Source organism: Scomber japonicus, chromosome 16 (assembly GCF_027409825.1).
Source record: "Scomber japonicus isolate fScoJap1 chromosome 16, fScoJap1.pri, whole genome shotgun sequence".
Lineage (NCBI taxonomy): Eukaryota > Metazoa > Chordata > Actinopteri > Scombriformes > Scombridae > Scomber > Scomber japonicus.
Genome location: NC_070593.1, coordinates 18,828,650 through 18,842,465, shown reverse-complemented (window position 1 = coordinate 18,842,465; position 13,816 = coordinate 18,828,650). Strand labels below are relative to the sequence as shown.

The window sequence follows — 13,816 nt, the reverse complement described above, 5'->3', positions numbered from 1 at the left end:
GTTTGGAGCAATGAAGAAACGATGTTTGTTTGCTGTTAATTCACTTAAACATTCGCAGCAGTTTCCAGTGTTTCCCAGACTAACATTAAGCTGTACATGCAGAAAGATAAGTGCACAGAAAGGTAGTGGACTAGTGACTTGGTGGCTCTAGCTGACGTTATTATGCACTAAACAGAGACACCTAGTGGCTAATGTGTGAATTAACGTTCTATTTTTAACCGTGGTTTTTTTACCCCTTAAATTGTGTATTTATTTAGACCAGAGAGGTTGTTTGCATCCCAATTATGTTTATTCATAGTACAAGATATATCAGAAAGTGCTTTAGAGGTTTCCTTTTTTTGTGAAGTATAATAATTACAGCAATTCTAACTTTTTTCTGCTTATTTATAATGTAGCAGATGATGTGACCAGTGACCACCCAAGTCACATGACACACACGCATGCACACATATATGAATATATGTATATGCATGTATGGTTGGATTTCAATCAAATTCAGTAGAAAATTAGGCTTGCAAAGTAGAGGTTTAGAGTTCAAGAAGTTATGCCACATGACAGATAATCTATATCTGGCTACCCTGAAAGGTATCACTTATTAATGATAAAATCCAAATAGTATACACCTAAATGGGCTATTTAAGTAGTTCAGAGATCCAAAGGGGTTCGTGGGTGCTATGCAGCTCTCACAAACGCTACAGCTGGTGTAATCACTTTTATAAGGTGACTGAAATGTAATGAGTGAATTTTACAAGGGGTGCAGAAATATGAATATCATTAGCTTGCTTTTTTCATCAGAGTGGCTGTTAATCTGGCTGTAAAAGAAGAAAGAGGAGAGGTGGGAGATAATTTAATTAAAAAGAACTATACCTGGAGTGAAGAATAGGGGGGGGGGACTATCAAATGCTAAAAAAGAGACTCAATGGAATAAAAGTAAAAAGGTGAGGAGGAGGAAAGGGAGGAAGGAGACGCAGGAGTGGAGCAGGTCACATCTATGACGCTAGAGGGCAGCATCGCATTTTGAAAAGGAGCCATACAGGTTTATTTACTGTTTTGTGGAGATAAACTGGTTTCATTACACCCTGACTGTGGGTCAGATGTGGCCCAACTTTGGATAACCAAGGCCACACTCATCAGTTTTAGCATATTCTGCCCTCAAAGTAAAATACCCTGCATGTCATGCATGAATTTTTTACTGAGTTTTAATCTAATTTAATTAATAATTTAATGATGATTCATCCAATAAAATGTTTTAAATAATTGAATACATTTACAATAAAATGTCTCTTTCGCAGGCTAGAATCTTTTTCATCTTTTTTATTGGCTCTGTTGACACTGAACCCACATAAAGTAAGCTTACTAAGGTTTTTATATCCCATCTTTGTTGACATTTTCACACATAATGTAATAGTAAATATTAGGCAATATGGACAAAATCGAATATAATATTTTTTATTTTAATAGGGATGACTATTGGTGCTTTCACAAAATATTTACAGAAGGAGGTTTTTGATGAACAATCATCAGTAATGTGGATACAATTAATAAATGTAAGTAGAACAGCCTTAGAAGTTCAGAAAGTCACATCACTTTATTGTAATGCAGCCTTTAAAACCAGGAGGAGACAACACTGTCATATAATATTATTGCAATTGCACTGATCCAACTTTCTCAGGCCCGATAGGGTACCAATACTAATACTTTGGCTTTGGGTATCACCTCATACTGAGTACTGATCAAATACCAGTGTTTAATCAATAAGCTGTATGCCTCACTGTGTGGAAGAGACTGTGATCATTCTTTTATGTGTGAGGAAACATCAAGCTTGACTTAAACATTGCTTTCCTAACTTTGTAAAAGAAAATGTAACACATTAATACATGCATATAAATGTACTGAATTGTTATTAATTGAAAATAATTGTATCTGATACCAGACCAACACATTGTCACCAATACCTGATCCAATCATTTGACTCAGTATCGGACTGATATTCGATATCTGCATTGTTATTGGTGGATCTCTAATTGTGATATCCAAAATCAAAGACAATATTCTGATATCATGATGTTGATATAAAATCGATATGTTGCCCAGCCTTATACATACATTTTAGATACAACATTTTTATAACGTGTAAAGATGACATTTTAGGGTAAAATGTGTATTTTAGGAAATGCTGTAGATTGTAGAGGAGAATGTTTCTTTTACATGGCTGTAGTAATACATTGTATTCTCCGTCCAGAGATGAGAACATGTTTATCCCAGCATTGATTCTCAAAAAAATAATACAGTAGTTTAGTTTGAGCAGTCTGGGAGACTGTGATTATCACGTTGTGTTGAAGCAGAAGCATGTCTGTGCTGCGGGGTGCTGACCATGGTGCTGATCTGGACTAGCACTGCAAATAGCAGCTAGCATTATAATTTTGTTTTCCGATTTCCTTCCAAACATTACGTTTACTGAAAACCCGGAGCCACGAGATAGGGCCAGAAAACCAAAAAATAACGTGACACTCATTAGATAGCCTTAATTTCACTTAATTAAACGCACTGACGTTTGAATATTCGCGCTTTTACGCTTGTATTAATAAGGTCTGCCGGTGACGTCGAACATAAAGCCCCCGCTGCTGTATCTTGGCTACACGACTTGGCTTCTCCCTGTTTCCCCGCCACACCGTCCCCAGTTGCTCCAGCCCACCGATGCTGACACACTCCTCCTCCGGGCGGTGAGCGTGGCTTGAGTACAGGGGCTTGAGTGACACATGCTGCGGTAGTCTCCCCGCTGTATGGCCGTGGATTAGCTATATGCTAATATCGATAGGAGAGAGGAGCCAGCGGAGGCTTCCCGAGTCTGAACAGGCTCCTTTGCAGCCATGGCTGAAGGTGGAGAAGGAGAGGATGAAATCCAGTTCCTCAGAACTGTGAGTACATTTCCTGCCGCTTGTACTTGAAGCGCTGCGCCGGCAGCTGTGGAAAGATGTGCAGCTCTCTTTTTCATGTTACCTTGCGAATGAGATTATTTCTGTCGATTGCCAATTGTTGGCTTTCTTGACAGATGTTATTTGATCCCATAACCTTTCATAACCCTTATGGCTTGTTGCAGATCTTAGAGGCGGCGATAGTGCCCTATTGTTTTGCGCATCGCTCACTGAGAGCTATTGTCTTTTCTGCAGTCTCTTTATCAAGAAGTTGACAGCACTATTTCCCTTACCATGTAAAACTTACCTATGAACCTCGCTGCACGGTTATAGCCGTTAATGGTTTTCAATTTGGCAGAGGTCGACTGTGTGAAAAACACTGATGTTTGTCTTAAAAGGACGTGCAGAGTCGAAAAGCTTCTTTTTGTAGCATCACTTAAATCTCCTTTAGGAAAAAAGGGAGTTCTGAACCAATATGCATGCTGTATTCTAGTGTATAAGATATTCTAACGTGGTTGCCTGGCAGTGTAGGCTGCCTGGCCAGACAGTAGCCCCAGGGTTCCTGTGCAGCAGCAAAGGTCTATGCAAATGAACTGAGGACAGTATTTTCTGATAAATACATTATTGTTGCACCCTGGCCAAATTACACATGCAGATTGAGCCAATTTAGACAGATTGTATGCTCATGTAAACAAATTGTAATTTAGTATTAAATAGGCTGTAGACTAATTGCTCTTCTTATCTTCAGTCTTAAGCTACAGTAGAACATGTACAGTTGAAGGTGAGTGTTGACGCTAAATATCTGGCAGTGCTTGAGGAGAGAGGAATATTTTCCACTTTGACAAAATATAGATGATGATATGGTGTGCTCACTTATGGTTAAATGCACAGAGGGGTATATCATGTCTGAAAATACACACTTGTCTGGGAGAGATGAAGGAGCAAAGAGCTGGAGGTCTTCCAGATAGATCCCTGAGATGGCAGGAGGTGTTTGGTTGCACATATCACTGGAATTGCTGCTTGTGGTTCCCCTTTATTAAGCTGCTTACAGATGCGTAACCTGCTGTACTTTGAGGCAAATAGAGCAGAGATGCTCTTGTTTTCCTGTAAATGATAGTTACCCAGTTATGTTTTCCTCTGCTTTCAAAACTGATTTTTATACATAAATGTCCTGTAGTAATCGAACGTATGTCAAAAATGTCAGGTCCACACTTATATGTCAGGTCCACACAATAACACTACCTATAAATACATGATGGAATCTTGAATACATGTTAGCACTGAACGGCATTCATATCCCCAGCAATGGCAGTGATCTTTAAAATGTCTCTTTCTTTCTTCTCACTAAAGGCTGCTACCCTACTGCTCATTTGTCCCATAGTCCCCCAACCTTTAAACCACAGCACACAGAGGTCACCACATCAGCATGCCTGCCACTCCAAAAGAGAGCTGACATTTCTGCACTGTTACTACTCTTTTCTGGGCTTCAACCTAAAATGCCACCAATCCACAATCAGGATTATAAGAGGCAGCCCCATATCAGAGTTGTGGATTTAGCACTTTTTGCTTTTTTGACTGCTTTGGTCCCATTCACAGTGAAAATGTTTTCCCCAGTGGTAACCCTGAGAGAAAAAAAATGAGATGATATTGACTAATAGGAAAATGCTGTTACTTTAAAAAAGGGCATAGCAGCTTGTTGCATCCCTTCACACAGGGAAGCAGCTGAATGGTTGGATGGTGTTGGGATGGAGGCGCAGTGAGCGAGCTTGGTGTACATGAGTGTAAAAGTGTGTGTGTGTGCGCGTGTGTGTGTGTTGAATGCAAATGCGGAGCTTTAGCTGTGTGGTGCAGTCAGGCTGCACCAGACGTGCCACAGCAGAGCACAGTGCAGAAATTATTCATCAGTTCAAGCAAGGCACGGTTGAAGTACTCCGTGTAGAGGAACAGAACAGATACACACAAAAGTATGTACATGCCCACACATACATGTTCATGCGCCCACATTTCTCTACAGTACATGGTTGAGTCATTCCTGCAGAAAGAAATGCTCAAGTCGGTTGCACATATGCATACTCATAGACACACGCATGGCTCAGAACTTAGCTTTACATCAGTGCTACTTTATGGCAAACAGTCTGTAAGGATATTTAGACGTATTTCTTGCTGGCATTCGAAATGTTGACTGTTACTTGAGTCAAGAAGCTTGATAAAGCAGTTCACAATCTGCATTTTCCCTAACAACACAAAGTAATTTCCCTGGAGTGACGGCAGAAATTATCCCAGCCGGACTGCTGCCTATAAAACCAACTCAGTGGGAGAAAAGGAAGAGAGGGAAACGAGCAAGCATGCCTCAGCCATGGGTAATTTGATGTTACAGGAAGAGGAACAGTGCTGATTGTGAGCCAAGAGACTCTGAGAAAAGCTGCCCCCAAACTGCTGTTTAATGTCAGAGGGGGCAAGGTGCTGCACAGAGAGTTTAATAAGGCTGCATATTCTATAGGAACTTTATTCGTCCTGTGTGGAAATTGGAAAATGTCCTCAGTTGCTCCAGCTTCACCAGCAGCAGCTTCATAATAAGCAGTATAGTGAACAGTATGAATAAAATATCAGCTTAAGGTAACATGGCTAGGGCAGCTCATTATGCAAGAGTAGTTTTCTAAATGAATTGGTCGCCCATTGTCTGTTGTGTCATTAGAGCGGATGGAGAACAGAGGAAGAAGACGGAATGGTAAACTTCTGTCATGGACTCACTCCGCTTTTTTTTTTGTTTTAAGTCAAATAGCCATACTGACAGAAGGCCACTTATTAGTGAAAACATGGCACAGTACGCTGTGTTATCACGCGTGCACAGGCACACCGCGCACAACTTCTCTGTTGCGAGGATCCCTGCTAGGCTAATATCAAATTCTGGTGATCTATTAGCAGTTTGAGTGGGAGTAGCGACTTTGAAAAGGCCAGACTGGGGCTGTGACTAATGCACTGTGGCAGCGCTCGGCTTGTTTATGTGAAAGCGCTGGTCTCACTTTGCATCCAGGCGATGACTGTCAATGCGGCAACACAGATGTAATGCATCGAGCCAAACAAGCAAATAAAAAAAATATAATAGCCACATAAGGAAAGAAACAAATAAGACTGTGAAGCAGTAAAGTGTTAATTTTTGCTGTGCTGTATGCCCCCAACATCAGTGCCAGAACTCACTGCCTCCTCACCCACTCATGTCTCTGTGAACACCCTGCTGGTTGTCTCCTTTCCTTCCTTTGTTGCAGTTGCTCTTTTTTGGCTTTTCATATTCGCTGTGATCCAGCGTTGCATAGCATGTTACCGGCATGCATCTGTATGTGTTACCTGCAATTTGAAATGGTGAAGTGACAGATCCTGGGAGGGTGGAGGCTGTATCTAACAGGTCCTTGTGGCCCAGAGGCAATCAAAGGTGCCCTTGATCTGCAGTGTGCAGTCGGAGATACAGTATTCTCTATATAAAACTGCATAGAATCATTTTTTTTACTTTAGCAGAGACTGTTAAGAACGGCTGACCTTTCAGTACTCTGGAAATGGACATGCCAAAAAATATAATTTCTCAGTCTTTCAGTGTGTCTTATCTAAGTCCATACTTGTTTGCACAGATTATTTTTGACCACAAGTGTCCCTCACTTGCTTCATATCTGGCTCCTCCTGTTACTCTGTCAGTTGCCCTGTGTATAATTATTAGAGATTACCATGAAATTGTTCTCACTGATGGGAATTTAGTTCAGCACATCATCGCATTCTACTTGACACTAAGGAGGGTAGCTCTAATGTTATTATGATGAGGTCTGCTGTCATTTCATGGTTGAATTAAAAAAAGTAATAGCTCAGTTTCATTAGTAACCAAGAGGCATTTTGAGCATAATGGTACAGATTTGAGCGCAGAGATTCACTCTGAAATTGCTTTGTGAAGAAGTGAATTTCATGAAACTAAGAAAATGTAAATTGTTTTGGCAAATTCTCACGGAGATATTCTCTCGTTAAATGTTTTTGTTGAATCATTTTGTCAGATGTTACACTCACCAGAGAGATGCAGAATACCGATGCTGTGGGTGAATCTTTATATAAATGATTGATACCTTACATACATGTGTTGGGCATTGAACAAGTGTGAAATTGAATTGATTTATTGTGGTTCTTTGCCTGGATATAGGCATTTAAACTACTTCAGGTGCAAAGTTGTCATGCATTAGGCATACTGTTGATCAAATAGATACTTTCTTTTTCTGCACAGCATATGAACATATACTTAAACCCTGCTGCAGTTTTGACTCCCCTCATATAACCCATTAGCATTAACCTCAGACAAATTCACAGTTCTCAGTTTTGTACTTTCTAAAAAACTTTCAAAAGCTCAACTTGCAGAGAAGTAAGTCAGTGCCAGGTTTCGGGTGTGATTGTTGCTCAGCAGGGGCTGTTTCTCACTGTTGCATGATGAAGATGGACAGATAAGATAGGCCTGTGATGTAGAGGGAATTAAGCTAGCAGGCCTGCCCAGAGACGACCCAGTGTAAAGCTGCTGTAATGAGCTATTGATCGTGCCACCAAATGAAGAAATTTCCTCAGTAATGTCAGTGGCATGCAGTAAGGGGGCCTGATTGATCTGGTGTTTCAGAGCATGAATATTTAATGAGGCAGTGTAGGAAGCTTCCTTCCTACGAAGACCCTGTTGTTCTTTTATTTTAGTTTAAGACCTCCATCGCGTCTGCCATTTATGTTTTCAACTGTAGTATTAAGTCTAGCAAGTCTTGATATGACAATTCTGCCTCATGTGCACTTCTGTCTGATACGTGTTAATTACTGACATGCTGCTGTTCTGGTCCTTAATATACTTACAGTAGATGCACTTTGTGTTAGAAGTGCAAGATTGTAATGGATTATTCATTTTATTATTGATATCTATCAGTCGATCTTCTATTTTGTGCATGAGCTAATCAATAACCTAGAGTCTAAGGATTGACGATGTTGTATGCTGTAAATTTTAAAGCCCCCTGAGGCAAATGTATAATATTTGGCCCTATAAATAAAAATGTACTTGACTTGATATGCGGAAACACATTTTGAATAGTATATGTTAAAAGGCTCTTCACTTGAATTCTTGTAGGATGCTTTCTCATGGATTATCATAACGAGGTGTCCTGTTGATGATAACATTGATTGACTAACATCTGGAAGTTCAATAAAGTTAAATAAGGAAGAATTAAATGTTTCGGCCAAAAATGACTCATCAATAGTAAATAATATTTCTAAATCAATGGCAATATATGGTGTTTCCACTATCTCTTAAATTCATTTAATCATGGCAGGCTACAGCATTCCGGGCTTGACCTCAATGTTACCTTTTACTTAAAAATGATCCAAATGGGTTCCACGCCATTAGGTTAACAGATTTTAACTCTAGGTGAAAAAGTGATATTGTATCTGTCTTCAGTATCAATACCTTGGGCTAAGGTATCAGAATCGATATTGGGACAGAAAAAAGATGACTTGGCACATCCCTACAGTTCAAGATTTTTATGTAGCCAGCATCTAAAGGTTTTTAAGAGGTATTCATCTACTCTTTAATGTATACACAGTGTATTTAACCTCCACTATACAAAATATCACAGATGATTATTTTCAAGAGCCCTTTGGGAAAGACTTGAATATAGTAGTTTATCCTTTAAACTATAGGTTGAATATCTAATTAGGAATTAAATTAAAACAATACCATTATTTACTGTATTAAATTGCTCTCCATAATGATTGTTCTTTTCAGCAAAATCTTGCAATCCAAACAAACTTTCACACCTCATCAAAGCTAATGAATAATTGAAAAGGAAAAAGCATAATAACTACATATAATTGTGTAACTCTTCACACAAACTAATATACAGGTTATTGTTAATTATTAGGTCTCCTGAGAACTGTTCCAGTTCAAATATACTGTATATTTCACATAACATTTATAATTACATTCATTACATTCATATACAATAAGTCAGCTGTTATTCACAATAGGGACAAAACATCTATTATACACTGACTGATACTCCTTGTACTGTTCACTTTATTCACAGACCAAATAACACCCCCCGCCCCATTTTTACAAATAGCACTGATGTCAATGAGCTGTAGTCCTTTTGGTTTTCTCTACATTCTTTTGTGCTTGGGCCACCTCCACATATCCTGCTTGACTGCCTCTGACCAACAACAATACAATGCAATTAATCCAGCAAGCACCACTGACGGCATACAAAAAACATACAGACGTGATTGTTCCCCACCACTTCTGTTACTTTCAAATAGGGCTACTCATTTTGGTGGTAATAGGATAATAGCTTGGTGTGGTATGCCATCAGTTGTCTCTCTAATGCCACAACCCAAATGAGTGTGTGAAAAATATGTTGAGCACAGTTAGAAATCCCAGTCAGCAAGCTTTATGTATTTTATGGTACTACTTGATTTTGTGCTGTTCTGCATTTCCTTTCCCTTCCTGCCATCTGGTTGAGTTTTAACCCAAAAAAGACACACCATACAGGCATTACCACCAGCCACTGTTAGCCTGTTGTTAGCTGCCGCCTCCTCCATAGCTAGCAGGGCCATCTCTTCATCTCTGTCTCTGCTTCGCTTTGTCATCTCTTCTTGGCAGTAAATGTTGGCTCTCATATACAAGGCTGAATATCCAAATGTGCTACACTCCAAAAGGCTGTGGCTATGTATGACATCCTATTTGGAGATGTGGCATTGCTCACTGATTGTAGAAAATCTGTGGCCTGTCAATGTCTGCTTTGCATAAAATGTATAGTATAGGAAAAATGTATAGTATAGGAATAAGCTTTTCTTATAGTGATTCTACTTTATCAAGAACAAAAGAAATAGGAAATAATTTCTAGTGTCTGGGCGTGATTCTTCCAGATGTTGTCAGGCTCGTTCAGTTTTATCTTTGTTTTCTCAATCATTTGATGATGAGTGGCTACGCAGCAGGATGGGCTACGCAGCATCAATTACATCCTCCTCCAAGGTTTAATTGTTTGGTATCATTTTACCCAAAACAAACCAAAAAAATCCCCTTTTCAGTTCAAATTAGCTGCAAGGATGGCACCAAAGCTATCTATCCAGATAAATTTGGCTCATTTAAAACTTTCTTCAGGATAAAACAGATTCAGATCTGATTGAGAAGAATGTGTCAGTAGCCCTTGCTGAACACTTTACAGCTGTCTTGAACAAACAGACTCATCTGTTTGTGTAGATTCCTGCTAACGAACAGTTACATACAGTAGAAACATGAAGAAGTATGAGTTCACTTCCTGCACTCATATCTTTCAGAAGTGCAACTACAACATTCTTACAATTTCTTTATCTGTGCAAGTGACAATTATGTTACCACAGAAAATTTTATCGCTGCTAAAAATCATTAAAACTCTTCCTACTTTTGGCCACGCCTGTGAATCATTCTCCTCCTACATAAAGCAGCTCTGGTATCTGCCGTAATTATGTCCAATGTTCTGTCTCCCCACGGTGCCCCCAATAATCCATTTAGAGGAGTGTTCACTGCTGCAATCTCCTGATGTTAAGGCTCGCTTTACCCCCCTGTTATAAGAGAAAGCTGAGTTTGAGCAAACCTTGACAGCCCTCTGAAATGTAATGCCAGATTGTAATGTTTGGGCAAAGGCACTCCCAGTGTCACCAATGCACGTCAGCAAATAATCTAATTGACTCGACTGATGGTGTGTAATTGTGCAGGATCTTCACACATAGGTGTGTCCAGCCCAACAAAAACTGCTATGTCAAGAAATTCCAGTGATGTTCCCGCTCTAGGTGGGTGCCAAAGTCCCATCATTTTCATCAGATAGTGACAACAGTGGCGTTTCCTACCTCATAAAAGATTCATACCTCTTTAACAACCTCTGTGTCGCACTTCGCCAGCACAGACAAAGAGATATCACTTTCTTTATTGGGCCTTGTTGCTGCAGAGTCAACAATGTGCATTATAAAAAAAGCACTTGACAGCAAGCAACAGGGTTGGAGATTCATAAGGGTTGCATGTACAGCAAGGATAGCAACACACATGCATTATTTGATTTCAAGAGCATTCACTTCTAAATGGTTGTGTAGCTTTTTGTTATTTTCTTTGGTGACAACTTTTATAGTTGGCTTTGCAGGCAAGGCAACACATTGAGATGGTGGAACATCTTTTATCCTTCCACTGGGCTGAGTATCTCTGCAGCATGGCTCGATTCTGTCACCTCCCCCGGTAGCACTCCCTCCCAACTTGGAGAAGTGTTATTGTGGCAATATACCTGAGAGGAGTTGACACTTAAACATTACCTTACCAAGCTCTTACAGGCCTCTTACTGAACTATATGACAGATTAGAGTGCTGCAGGGTGATGTTTGATGCGGTAAAAATTACCCTACAAGAGGCTGTCTTCCAACTCTCAGCCTCTCTTTTTCCCACCTGCTTCTTCGTGATGGTGCTTGGGATGATATGTCCCTAAATTTTGCAATTGTCACTTAGTCAAACTTTCTCTGCACTATGCCTGCCTTCTGTTCTGTGATCCTTTTCTCCCAGTCTCAGCTGTGTTATAGCTTCGACACGTGAATACCTCAGCTGGGCATCATCACCAGTCTCTGGACAAATAAACTTTGACACAGTGGTGTCTCAGCTGTAGTTCAATCTCTGCTCTCCTCTGTGCCGGGGGCCCAACAGATTCACACTCACAAGCATGTGGATGAGCACTCTGAAGAATTTAAGTCATGTCAAGCCTTAAAGGACAATGGATATTTTTATCCTGCACAAGATGACACTGCGATCACTTTTATTGCATATGTAGGGGATACGTGTAATACTGTTACATTGCGCAGAAAAGGATAAGAGAAAATAATGTCAACAATTTTTTATGTAATGTCATTATAGTTACAAAATAAAACTGTACCTTTCTTGACAAAAGTCTGGTTTTGAGGTCAGTTTTCCCTTTAGGGATTTGGAATTGTAGGATATCACTTAAAGCTATGGATAAGGTGATGTTTGCTGGTGATAGGATAGGATCACATTTATATCACCCAAAAATATGAAACATGCCAGCACCAACTGTAGAATAAAGTCTGTTTTAAAGGAATAGTTTGACATTTTGAGAACTCTACTTATTTACTTTGTTGCTGTGAGTTAAATGAAACGATCAGTACCACTCTGTGATCTGTCCAAAGCTGTTGCCAGAAGCTGGTTAGCTTAGCTTAGCAAACAGACTTGATGCAAGGCTCTGTCCAGTTTAAAAAAATCTGCCCTCCAACACCTTGAGCTGACTAATCAACACATTGTATCTTGTTCATTTGATTAATACAAAAACTGAAGTGTGGAGTCTCCACAGGTTGTCTGGCAGCCTCACGGTAACAACTAGGAAAGTCGCTGATCCCAGCCAAAAAATAGCTTGGCACATACTCCCAACTGCAAGTTGTCGTTTTTACACTTTAGTTACTGTGTGAATTAAACAAATGAAATATAACGTGTTAATTAATGAGCTTTAGAGGTGCTTGTTGGCAGATTTTTGAGTCTTTGGACAGAGGCAGGCTCTGCTTCGCCCCGTTTCTGGTCTTTATGCTAAGCTAGGCTAACCCAATCACCAGCTCTGGCTTCATATGTAAAGGATGGATGAGAGTGATATAGATCATCTCATCCAAAGTGAATTTCAAAAGTGTATTTCCCAAAAACTATTTCTTTAAAACAATGTCAGATAGACATAGGAGATAGCAAAATGACATAACACCCTCTCCTTGTGGATGAGCGTAGGCCATGGCAATCCTGAAATACCTGCAATCACTGCTCCCTTTGATATTTTAGGCCACATATCAAGTACTTTGTGATAAAGTATCCTGAAGTGTGTTTTCCATCCCTGCACCACTTGGGTCTTTATCTAGCCTCACACAGTTGAAATGGTGAGTCAAAATTCATGCTTCGCTTCCTGGACACAGGATGGTTACAAATGCACCTGTTAGTGCTGCTCTCCCATGGGGCCTCTATGAAGCCTTTTCCCCTAAAAATACAACACATTTGCTTGTCAGAAAGTAGAACCAGCCTCTATTCCCTTCTCTGTGTCCTGCAACAAAAAGTCTCAATCCCCTCAGTAAATGAGGCTACTTTGTGAAGGGGAAGCAGTGGGAGAGGAAAGTAGTTTGTTCATTTCTTCCCCCAGTCCGAGCCCCAGCTATAGTGCTGTCACATATTGCCCCTGAGCATCCTCAATACCATTGTGCAGTCAGGGGAAAAATGCAATACTACCCCAATCTTCTCCCATAGTCACCGTATTGCCTCATCGTAAAGCTCTGAAACATATTACAGTGATGCTCAAGTCTCGTGTTTTTTCCTTTTTTCCGTTCAGTAGCGAGGAAGCCTAAAGCAAGGAAGTGATGAAAATGCTTACTTAGCCTTTCACATTAAAGCCACCGCCGGGAAAGGGGAAGCAATGCTGCAAGGGGCAATGAAACACTTTACAGCCGCCCTCCTCCACTCCTTCGGTACTGAAGCATGCACACAGGCTTAATACCTCTAGACCTGGGAGGGTTTGAATCTGCCTGCAGAGCACTCTTTAGAAACTTCTCCTCAATTGACCTGTAGCAGCCTTCACTCTTAATGTATAAACCCTCTGACTTCTAACATGAATGCTTTAATATAATTATCATACTAACCCACAACATAAAGAAAATAGTAGTCAGAGTTAAGTTGCAAAAGCATCCTTGAATAGGAAAGCTTTGCTCTAACATTGCAATGCTAACAGCAGCCACAATCACTGTGTCATTTAGGATGTGGCCATTTTTCACCCCGAGCTATTTGGTTCACGCTGATCGCCATACCTGTCCAATCTTTTAGATGGATTGCCTCGGTCCATATGGTTGGTGCTG

The 13,816-nt window shown here is 40.2% G+C and overlaps 1 protein-coding gene across 1 annotated transcript in view; it reads left to right on the top strand.

Annotated features, from left to right (window-relative positions):
• Positions 1-2,870: 2,870 nt before the first annotated feature.
• The window catches only part of LOC128374953 (ryanodine receptor 3-like), a 98,764-nt gene continuing 87,818 nt past the window's right edge, over positions 2,871-13,816 (top strand). The window contains exon 1 of the mRNA XM_053335173.1: positions 2,871-2,918. Within this exon, the coding sequence (XP_053191148.1) occupies positions 2,871-2,918 (48 nt within the window). The remainder of the gene's footprint in view (positions 2,919-13,816) is intronic.